The sequence below is a fragment of the Herpailurus yagouaroundi genome, unplaced genomic scaffold (genome assembly GCF_014898765.1).
Source record: "Herpailurus yagouaroundi ecotype Mexico unplaced genomic scaffold, PumYag 28, whole genome shotgun sequence".
Lineage (NCBI taxonomy): Eukaryota > Metazoa > Chordata > Mammalia > Carnivora > Felidae > Herpailurus > Herpailurus yagouaroundi.
Window position 1 is genome coordinate 110492424 of NW_024412376.1, and position 12439 is coordinate 110504862.

Below are 12439 nucleotides of genomic sequence, written 5' to 3' on the forward strand. Positions count from 1 at the left end.
CCCTAGGATCTTGCCTATCTCTGTTAATAGCAAATTCATCCTTCTAGATTCTAAAAACAGAGAACCCTGAAGTCATTGTTAATTCCTCTTTCTCACAGGTCACATTACGGCAAAAATGATCTCAAAATATGTCCAAAATTAGGGGGGTCTGGCTGGCTCAGTCAGTACAGCATGTGACTCTTCATCTCAGGGTTGTAGGTTCAAGCCCCATGTTGGGGTAGACATTACTTAAAAATAAATATTGAATACTGGAGGGAGTGTTCAAAAGAGAGAACTCAGTTGAGAAATAAGGGAGAACAGAAAAATTGAAATGGCAATTTCAGAATACTTTTGAAAAAAAAAAACAGTAGCAAAAGGATAGGCTAGAGCATGTGAGCACTATAAAATCAAGGCACGTTCTTCAGGGCTGATGAGGACTTCTGAGGTGTTTGTGGTAGATGAGAAAGAACCAGGCTATGGGGGTAGAAGGAAGAAGGGCATGCTGGAAAAAAAATCAAGAATGGATAAAGGAAGGTGAAAGATTAAGTAAGAGAGAGACTGATTAGGGTTTTAGCAACTCTTTGTACCAGGATGGGTAAAGGCTAGATATAACAGAAGTATAGAGCCCTAACACCAAAGGGACTGTGTATCACTAAAAACTAAGAAAGAACAGACCAAGACAGAGGCAGGGTTCAATTTACAATACACCAGGCTTCCAAAGAAATTTTAGCTAACCTAAATCATTCATCAGGATCCAGCTATCTGACATATTCAAGGAAGATATCTACTAATTTATCTACCCTTTTTATCTGGGGAACAAAATTAAAGTAAAATAAACTTTCAATTTAAAGTTGCCAGATAAACTACAGGATGCCCAGTTATACAGATAAACAATGAAAAATATTTTTAGTGTAAGTATGACCCGTGCAATATGTGGGACATATTTATACTAAAAAAATTGTTTGGTATTTACCTGAAATTCAAATGTAACTGGGACCCTCTGTCTTTTGTTTTGTTTGCTAACTCTGGTGATGCTGTTTCAGTTAGCTACAGGCTGTTTTGAACAATAGCAGCATGTGGAAAATAGAAAAATGTGGCCAAAAGAAAACAAAATGCATTGGGTCCTGGTTACATAAAGGAACTAAGATAGTGTTAAGACAGCAGCAATAAAGAAAAATAAAACAAAAACAATTTTTAAAAGGTTCCTGGGAGAAACAATATGTTTGCTAAAATATTAATTATGCAAGGCAGTACAAGAAAGTGTCTAAATGAACAGTATAGAGATTAGTAAGTAGATCAGAAAAAGAGCTAATCAGTTTCATTGATCACAGAGAAAACAAAATTCAAACTAAGTCCTGAAAGAAAGACTGGTCCTTGTAGAACTCTCATACTCCAAAGGGTAAAGAGAACAGTAAGAGTGGCAGAAGGACAAAACTAAAAAAGAATGACAAAGAAAGTAACAAAAGCCAAGGGAATGAAAGCGACAAGCTTTATATGTGTATTTCTCTCTGCATTGGCAGAAACAAAGTGGTAAAGCATTAGACAAGGAGATACCATGAGCAAAGATGCTGATTTGGGGACATACAATGCTTCATTCACTTATCTAGCAAGTTCTTTATTCAAAATTTATTGAGTGCCTACCATGTGGAGAAACCAACAGTGAGTAGACCAGGTGAGCCAAAGAAGGCTGATTGTGTAAATAGGTAGAAAAAATATATATATACATATAAGAGAATTGGGACCAAGTGACCAAGTTGCTGAGGATCTTAACTGAGGTCAATCTTGTGAAAAGGGATATCAATCTATTTTTCTGAATTTCATTTTCCAGAGAATTATCCTGTTTACACTGAACAGATTTGTTTGTAAATCTTAAACGTATAAGGTATACCAAAGGATGAATTTTAAAATTTAAAATGTTATAGGATCCTCCCCAAAGACAAAATGGGGAGATATATATGTGAGAGAGGATGAGCAAAATGTTGACAATCATTTAAGCTAGGTGATGTGCATATGGAAGTTCATTGTACAATATTCTCCGTAGTTCACTGCATGTTTTAAATTTTCTATATTTTTGGGGCGCCTGGGTGGCGCAGTCGGTTAAGCGTCCGACTTCAGCCAGGTCACGATCTCGCGGTCCGTGAGTTCGAGCCCCGCGTCGGGCTCTGGGCTGATGGCTCAGAGCCTGGAGCCTGTTTCCGATTCTGTGTCTCCCTCTCTATCTCCCCCCCCCCCCCCCGTTCATGCTCTGTCTCTCTCTGTCCCAAAAATAAATAAACGTTGAAAAAAAATTAAAAAAAAAAAAAAGAAATATTTAAAAAAAAAATTTTTTTTTCTATATTTTTAAAAGTAGGAACGGGCACCTGGGTAGCTCAGTTGGTTAAGCATCCAACTTCAGCTCAGATCATGATCTCACAGTTCACAGGTTCAAGCCCTGTGTCAGGCTCCGCACTGACAGCTTGGAGCCTGGAGCCTGCTTCAGATTGTGTGTCTCCCTTTCTCTCTGCCCCTCTCCTGCTTGTGCAGGCTCTCTTTCTCTCTCTCTCTGTCTCTCCATCCAAAATAAATAAACAAACAAACAAACAAACATTTTTTAAAAATAAATAGAAGTAGGAACATGTGATATTCAAGGGGACTTAAGGACAGAATGGTTTTTGCACTTGACTTTCTCAGTGAGAGAAAATCACAAAGATGCTACGCATAAGAAGATTAATATGACATTCTATTTCCCATGAAAATGAATGTTAACTCCTAAAATCACCCTGAAGGTACATCAAATGAAAGCACTTTTGCTTCCATGTCTGACTGCCAAGCAGAATTTATGAGACAATAATAGTTCTCAGTTTCTTGATTAACAGCATCTCCATTGGACATGATATGCTTCACTAGGTTACACAATAAGCAAAAAAAAAAAAAATAAAATAAAATAATAAAATAAATAAAATGGAAGATTTTTGTATTGCTCTCTTTAGTATCAACTAGTAAAGTATGCATGCACCTTTTGAAATAAATATAAATGAAGGTAATGCTACAGAAAGAAGTCTCAAGGTTAAGTAGTTAATGTACTCATTTAGGGGTTTTTCCCTGCAGTGGGTAGGCAAATTTATAGTAATTTTCAACTTACTTTATGAACTACAGGATACATTTGAGCTGTGTTGTCTAGAGTTGTATGTGTTATTGTGAAATATCAAAACTAATTGGTTTTCTGCTTGTGATTAATATATAGAAGGTAGACTGAAACTGGACCACTTTCTTACACCGTATACAAAAATAAATTCAAAATGGATTGAAGACCTAAATGTGAGACTGGAAACCATCAAAATCTTAGAGGAGAACACAGGCAATAAGTAACCCCTTTGACATCAACCATAGAAACTTCTTTCTAGATAGGTCTCCTGAGGCAAGGGAAACAAAAGCAAAACAACACTATTGGGACTTTATCAAAATAAAAGCCTTCTGCACAGCAAAGGGAACAATCAGCAAAAGTAAAAGGCAGCCTATGAAATGGGAGAAGATATTTGCAAACGATATATCTGATAAAGGGTATCCAAAATCTATAAAGACATTATCAAAATTAATACCCAAAAAACAAATAATCCAGTTAAAAAATGGGCAGAAGACATTATAGACACATTCCAAAGAAGATATACAGACGGCCAATAGACCCATAAAAAGATACCCAACATCACTCATCATCAGGGAAATGCAAATCAAAACCAATGAGATATCACCTCATACCTGTCAGAATGACTAAAATGAACAGATGAAACAACAAATGTTGGTGAGGGTGTGGAGAAAGGGGAACCTCTTGAACTGTTGGTGGCAATGCAAACTGGTGCAGCCACTCTGGAAAACAGTATGGAGGTTCCTCAGAAAGTTAAAAATAAAACTACTCTATGATTCAGCAACTGCACTGTTAGGAATTTACCCAAAGAATACAAAAGTACTAATTCAAAGAGATACATGCACCCTGATATTTATATTTATATCTATAAATATAGATATTTATAGAATGATAGAAGCATTATCGACAATAACCAAATTATGGAAACAACCGAAGTGTCCATCGACTGATGAATGGATAAAGAAGTGGTGTATGTATATACAATGGAGTATTAATCAGACATAAAAAAGAACGAAATCTTGCTATTGGGGAACAAAATCTTGCTATTTGGGACAATGGAGGGAGATAGAGCATTATGTTAAGCAAAATAAGTCAGTCAGAGAAAGAGAAATACCATATGATTTCACTCAATGTGTGGAATTTAAGAAACAAAACAAACAAGCAAAAGAGGAAAAAAGAGGGAGGGTAAAGAAACAGACTCTTAGCTATAGAGAACAAGCTGATGGCCACCAGAGGGGAGGTGGGTGGGGGGAACGGGTTAAATAGGTGATGGGGATTAAGGAATGCACCTGTCATGATGAGCACAGGGTGATGCATGGAAGTGCTGAATCACTATATTGTACACCTGAAACTAATATTACACTGCATGTTAACTCACTAAAATTTAAATAAAAACTTAAAAAAAGAAAGAAAGAAAGAAAGAAAGAAAGAAAGAAAGAAAGAAAGAAAGAAAGAAAGAAAGAAAGAGTCACTTCCAACCTATCCAACCAATCTGGATAAGGTAAAAAAAAAAAATCATAGTTTTTAAAAATCTGTCAGAGATATGAGGATATATACAAACTTGAATAAATTCTAAGAAGTTACAAGATCTTCCTGGAAGAGAGAAAAAAAATCCATGGCTGCATATGCCTGCCACAGTGGCCTGTGGAAGATAAATCTACCATAGATGGAGGTATGGAGAAATAAGCCAAATCTTTAAGGAGTTTTAAATGGCTACATGAAGACTGGGGTGACAGACCAGAATTCCAAGGAGCCCTCGGTGTTAGACTGAGCCTGCATCCATCCACCAAATTTTCTCATCGTCTTTGCCAAGGTGCACAGGTTGTACAAAAAGGTAGGATGTTAGGAGAGCTGAGAGAAATCCCTTAGACAGAGTCCCTACCAAATGCAAGAAATCCACTTCCTAAGATGGGAAGCAGGACAGAAGAGTGGAGAAAAAGCCCTTTGAGGCATTCAGGTACTCCTGAAAGGGCTAAGGTTTCTTCCCTCTGAAGGCTGGGGCAGAGCAGTTGGGCAAAGAAAGGTCTCCCATGGCTCAGAAGCTTAGGCATAAACAAGACACAGAGCAGTCCCCATGGGACTTTCTGGGATAATGGCAACGTTCTACATGCATCTTGTTTTGGGTGATGATTACATGAGTATATAAAGTACCAAAATTCATTGCACTGAACATGTGAGAACTTTATGTTTTAAAGTATACCTCAATTTGATAATCATTTTTAAAAAAGAATCTAATGTGAAAAACAAAAAGTAATCTATTCAGTCACCTCCCTGGAAAAGCCCTGATGTTCGACTATGGAATCTGGTCTCTCCCTCTGAGAGTGGGTAAGTGGAAGCCAGCCGACTCTAAGGCTCATTGTGTTGATACAGTTGGAGAGGCTGTGGCTGGTCTCAGAGTTTTATAGGAACTTTTAACAGAATTTTGTCTGCAGGCTGAGGGGATATGCCCACCAATAAATCTACAGGAACACTGGTGAAGGTGAGAAGAATTAAAGACACAAGGATTCCAACAATGAATAGAAATGATGGAAAACCTGCCTTTTCATCTTGAGGGATGGTTATTCTAGAGCTTCAATCTGTCTAAACGCTCTAATGTCCCATTTTTCCTGCTCTTTCCCCCTGAAAACACTCCCATACTACTATGAAGAAAAAAAAGCTGTCTTCATGCTAATGAAGCGGAAGAGAAAATGCCTTCCCTCCTCTGACAGAGTATACTCTGAGCCTTGTGACAGGGAGCCTTGCTGGTGCCCCAGGGTGGCATGTCACTTTTACAGCACTTGCTTTCATAATATAATTATGGCTGGATAAAAGAAGGAAATTAAATCCTTGATGACTGAATGTCCCAGGAAAGATTGAGCAGAGTTAGCATGGCCAAACACAGAGAGGGCCCAGTCCCCTGTCAGAGCAGTGGCATCCAACTTCTTTTCTCCACCAACCTGAGTTACGGCAGCAACATGGCCTAGTGGAATGATTGTAATACCTAAATAGAATAAGAACAATATCTAACTTGAATGGAGAGATGAGTATGTACCAGCCACTAAGCTAAGTCCTGCCTATTTACTCCCTTGGCTTTTATAGCATCTTTGAGATAAAGTACTATGATCATCACCATTTTACAAATGGGAAAATGAGAAGTTACCACAACCTATTCAATAGTGGAGCCCTGAATTTGAAAAGGGGCAGTATGACAGGAGAACTCACCACCTGTAAGTCCTTCTACATGAGACACTATTCTGATTCCTCAAGTAATGGGAATAGGCAGATTCTGGAATTTGAAAGCCTGGAGTTCAAATCCTGATTTTACGTATACTGACGATAGGCACAGTTAACCTTTCTAAGGTTCTGTTTCATCCATAAAATACAGGTAACATAAGTGACTTAAAAGTTATTGTGAGGATTCTAGACAGGTCATATGAAGAGCCTGGCCCCTAGTAGGTGCTCAACAAGTGGTAGTTATTGCTGGTGATAATAAATCATATTACCTCTTTAATATTCATTTCTGATCTCATATAAATACAAATTGCGTGTATGTATTTATGTGTGCGTCTATCTATGCAAAGTATACCTAAAAGCACTGATACGGATAGAAAAGGAAAAATGAAGGACAGAATAAAAGTTGTCCTTCATGATTATATACATACACACATATACACACATTTTTTCCTAATTTCTTCTCTAGAGAAGAACATAGCAACCTAACATTTTAATTAAGGTGTGCAACTAAGGGGACTATTGCCCTGGAGCATACAGCATTCGTAAGAACTGAAAGGGTAAACATTTCTACTTGCAAACACTGAAGTATCATGGCATACTAGAAATATCACAGGTCTTAAAACCACTCAGATTTCAGTTGAAATCTTTATTTTAATAATTTATGGCTATGTGACCTAGACCATGAAAGGTGATTTACCTTCTAAAGCTGCAGTTTCTCTCATCTATAAAATGAACATAATTACACCTGGTAGTTTGTGTTAATGGTTATAATACGTATAAGACACCTGGTCTCTCTACTAGATGCCCTATAAATGGTAGCTCAATTGTAATCACTATTGTGCCTTTATATCCTCTATCATAGTCATACCAGAAGTCAACAACAACTTCCATTTGTTTTCCATAAATCTTATAGTGACATCTTATTATAATTACATATCAATTACTAGAGTCACTCCAGAATTTTGCCCAAAGACAGGGCTTAAAAATTCATTAATTCTAAAGCTTTCCTTGATTAGTTACAAAAAGAATTAAGTTGGAAATAATCTCTTTTTAAGTCAGTGAAAGTGTTTCATTAATTTTTATTGCAAATTAACTTATGGTTTTAATTAATTATATATGTTTTAAATTTTTAATTAGACTTTAATTAAAATTATTTAAAGTCTAGAAGGAACTGTTTTTCTCTGTATTTTAATCAAATTATTTTAGGCAATAGGATGGCTGGCTCAAAGACTGACAATTGGTCTCTTTTCTGCATGTGGCTTTTAAAACATATATACATCTCTCTCTCTCTCTCTCTCTCTCTCTCTCACACACACACACACACACACACACACACACACACACACATTTATAATCAAACCCAAATAAAGAGGCAAAGTTTGGAGGAAATCAGAGACAGCTTTAACAGTAAGGAAAAAAGTCAAGAGAGCCACAGAATATGAAAACAAGAGAGAAACAGGGTCAAGTGAGAGTTGCCCAGGAAAGATACAAAACATCATCTTTGAAAGGGTGTTGTGGGCACTCATTACATAATATCTGCAGAACTGTTTTGGTCTCCTGAGAGATGCGCACTCTATCAATACAAGGTATTATGGTTTCTGTCTTTATAACCGAGAGATTGATATTCTTTGGTAAGATTCCATATCCAGCGTAGAAGGAACACAATTAGAAGTCTGAAATAGCACTTTTCCCTTTTTCTTCAAAACAAAGTCTCCTTCCAGTGTGTGACCTTCTATGCAAAACAGCTCATTTTCAAAGCTTAGTTCTAGTCTTTTAAAGATTCTTGGTTACAAGACATGGGAAAGGATATCATGTGACAGAGGCACAGTCCTTTCTAAGCGACAGGGGAAATGTCCTGCTACAATCACCCTTAGTGAGGAGAATACAACACCATTTGGTAGTCAGAAGAACTTTTAATCATACTAAAACACAGAGGATACCATGCTCTCTTTTTTGACTTCTCTCACTTTTCCTTGTGAAGATATTTGAAGGTGACAATGAATGGATATAGTAGTTAAATTCCTAAGAAGGTTTAAAAAGCATGCTGTAGGAGTAAATATTCACTACAGTGAGAAGAGAAAAGAGAAGAGAAGAAAAAAAAAGGCTGACTACAGCAAGGAGAGTGTTTTTTTCTGTCCTGCTATCACTGATTATTGAAGTTGTGTTCATGTTCAGGTTGCTAAAGGGTAGGAGACATCATGTTATGAATATTATAATTAGATTATACAATACACAAGTGGTTTGAAATATTAAGTCACTTACCATGTCAGTAGAAGAAACAGTTGGCCAATCCTCTGGAGCCGGTGTAGTGTCATTAGATATTGAGATATTAACTGTAAGAAAAAGACAATCTTTTACCATAAAAATGACCTAAATTCATAACTCAAAATCTAAAAAAGCTGGGCCAGGCACGAAAAATGTCTTCAACACCACCATAAAGCACAATGAATTTTTCTTTATTATAATTGTATTCACCTTTCACCTAGATAAAATTAGCAAAGATTCAGACACATCTGTTGTACTTTAATCTGAAAAGAAACAATGGCAAACATTTAAGGAAATGGTATTACAATTTGTTTCAGGTTTCAAAAAAAAAAAGAAAAAGAAAACTTCTCCGTTATTAAAAAAGCATTCACTGTATTTTGTCTGGTGGAAAAATGGATGTTAGTAAGTGAGTAAGTTGATCACGGGCTTCATGTACAGTCAAATCTCACAAGTAGATTTTCACTGGTTAAGAAGTAACTAATTTGGGATTTTTGAAAATCTGGACTGCATATGAGAGAGTATATCTTTGCAATATGTGGGAAAACAAAAAGTCTTTCAAACACATAATAAACTATATAAGTATAATGGTAATAAATGTTGAATCTAATTTTTAAAATTATTATCACAAAATTTGCCATGATTTGTAAATTTATTAAGAGGTTGCTTTTTGAGGAATGTGACTTATTTATTAAACCAACTCTCTTCCTGGAAATATTTCATTATTTTAAAATTTTTGAACCTAAAATTAAAACATATTATTTAAGGTGTTCTATAATTAAAACTTTTTATCAAATAAGCCTTTTTCCTATTGCATGAGTTTTTTGTTTTGTTTTTTTAAAGTTTATTTATTTATTTTGAGAGAAAGAGTGTGAGTGGGGGAGGGACAGAGAGAAAGGGAGGGAGAGAGAGAGAATCCCAAGCAGGGTCCCAGTAAGGAGCCTGACACAGGGCTTGAACTCAGGAACCATGAGATCATGACCTGAGCTGAAACCAAGCATCTGATGCTTAACTGACTGAGCTATCCAGGAACTCTGATTGTTTTGTTTTGTTTTGGTTTTTGTTTAAAATGTTTGTTTATTTATTTTGAGAGAGAGTAGGGAGGGACAGAGAGAGAGAGAGAGTGAGAGTGAGAGTGAGAGAGTGAGAGAGTGAGAGAGAGAGAGAGAGAGAGAGAGAGAATCTCAAACAGGCTCCGTGCCCAGTGCAGAGCCTGATGCAGGGCTCAACCCTAAGAACTGTGAGATCATGGCCTGAGCCAAAATCAAGAGTCGGATACTTAACTGACTGAGCATCCAGGTGCCCCTGAAGTTTTATGTATTATAAAATCGTTACTGAGAGAATATCCCTAATTTATGGAGATATTGTAAAATGACATTTAGGTTTTTGTCTTTGAGCATCACATTTAACATCCAAACTGCTATTATTTGGTCCCCTCTTGCCTGCCCCCTCCTGCCCCCAAGCCCCTAGACTATCCTTTTAGTTTGCCGTATTTTAGTTCCTACCAACATAAGCTCTTAACGAGAAACAAATAGATTTGATTGTTGAAATTTAGAATATAAAATCCATAACAGAAAGGGCATGTCTTGTTCACTGCTTTTTCCCAGAATCTGCCCAGTCCAGCACTAACAGGAACTCAAAAATATTTATTTATTATTCAACCTTAAAAAAAAAAAAAAAAGGAAATCCTGCCATTTGCAAAAATATGGATGAACCTGGAAGACATTATGCTAAGTGAAATAAGCCAGCCAAAGACAAATACTGTATGGTGTCAGTTATAGGTAGAAGCTAAAAAAAATAAAAGGTAAATACAACTCATAGAAAGAGAGAGAGTAAAATGGTGGTTGCCAGGGGCTGGGGGCTGGAGGGGATGGTGGATGGGGAAATAGAAAGAGGTCAGTAAAAGGATACAAACTTCTAGTTATAAGAAGAATAAGGTCTGAGGATCTAAATAAAATAAAATAATAAAATAAAGTATAATAATAAAATAAAATGAAGTAAAATAAAATAATAAAATAAAATAAAAATGAGAGGTGATGGATGTATTAGTTAACTTTGGTGGGAATCCTTTCATAATGTATACATATATGAAATCATCATTTGTACACTTTAAATACATTATACTTTTGTCAACTATACCTCAATAAAATGAAAATATCTTTTAATGTCAATAAATGAGGCTAGAATAGGGAACATTTAATGACTCCAAATGAATGAGGGCAGATAAAGGCAAAAGAAATGAAATAATGAAAACAAATAAAAGGGAGAAAATATTTAGCTAGAGCCCTAGTCTTTGTCAATGTTGGAATCCATTCTGATCTTTGAAGGTTCTAGAATTGTTAAACTTTTAATCTACTGCTAGGTCATCCCTATTTCCTTGTAAAACACACACGCAACCTGTTTTCTTATTCTGTTTCAGCACAGGTCACAGAAAGAATCAAAATAGGCTAAAGGATGCTTGGCCCAAACAATAAAACCAAACATGAGTTCATTCCCAAAAGAAAGAAGATGTTAGTACATTTTTGTTAACAAAACCTAGATTTTTAGCACTATTTTGTTCTAAAAAGCCTACAATACATTTTCTTACATTATTCCATTTGCTCATTTAAAAACAAGCTATACTTTTATACCTGCTTTATGTTGAATGGGACTCTGAAACAAGATATGCCGGGTTTCTTGCCCAGGACTGTAGAAGAGTCAACCAGAAGTAGAACTGATACCAAAATCTTGTTCAGCATTCTTTCTTTTCCTAGCCAGCAATTGATTTTTGTGGTAACAGAATTCAAGGTGGGATAATACTCTCCAATGTTAGATGATGTGAATTTCAACCGCCCCCCCCCACACCCCGAAATGTGTCTAGTCTGACACACTGGTCTGAGTGTTCGGAAGAAAGCAGTCTATGTGAAATCACAGGCACTATTTAGATGGTGTCTGGGAAACTCCTCTTCCTGAGCAAGATTCTTTGATGCAATTTTATGAGCTTCCTGTCATAAGAGAGTGAAGGTCTTTGTACAACAGACTTTTCCACATAAAAACAAGGAGTAAGAGTGAGGGAGAAAGATATCCAAGATATCCTCCTTTTTTGTGAGATGAATGACATAATAAAGACCACCAGTGAACTAAACCAGGATTCCAATCTGAACTTCTAGGGACTACTTTCAAGTTCTAGATACACATCGATTCTGCTCAACTAAATTCCTTTTATTTTTTCAGTTTTCCTCTGAGACAAGCTATTAAAGCATGCCTCTCAAAGTCCCAGAGACTACTATCAAAAGGACAATAAAAAGTATACACCTTTCCAACTTATTTTAGTAGGTAGCTGCTTCAAGAAAAGGACTTCAAAATAAATATGTAAACAAGCATTTCCAAAAATACATGTTAACAGAATATAGGAGAGTCCATACATAAAACTAAAAGTAAATTTCTTTAAGCTCACAGAGGAGAGAATTATCAATTTCAATTGGCTTCTGTGAGAGCCACTGTTCACCATTTGGATCAAGATACATACAATACAAGTATTTTGGCAACCAAGTGCAGAATGATCTATGCATATAGAATTCTTAATATCCTTAATCAGGATTCTGAAAAGGTCAAATAGAAAATCATAAACACACTGCACTTTGTCTGTCTTCACTATTTGCTCAGCACCATGGCTTATGCAGCAAAGAAACTCTTTGCCCTAGGAATCTGGCTAAGTTAGAATTAGCCAGTTGTCACTGGGACAGTCTGTGTCCCACACTTGGTTTCAGGGAGTTTTCACAGGTTGGTCATTTTATGTTCCTTGGATTTTCACTTCTTGATCCTTCTTCCTGTGTATCAAATTCTAGCTGATCCTCTGGAACAGGGGAAATGAACATCATTAGT

The 12439-nt window shown here is 36.3% G+C and overlaps 1 protein-coding gene across 4 annotated transcripts in view; it reads right to left on the minus strand.

Moving 5' to 3' along the window:
• SLC4A4 (solute carrier family 4 member 4) overlaps positions 1-12439 on the minus strand; it is a 304579-nt gene that overhangs the window by 60838 nt on the left and 231302 nt on the right. For all 4 annotated transcript variants that reach the window (XM_040481605.1, XM_040481622.1, XM_040481596.1 and 1 more), the window contains one exon: positions 8576-8646. In XM_040481605.1, coding sequence (XP_040337539.1) covers positions 8576-8646 — 71 coding nt within the window. The remainder of the gene's footprint in view (positions 1-8575; positions 8647-12439) is intronic.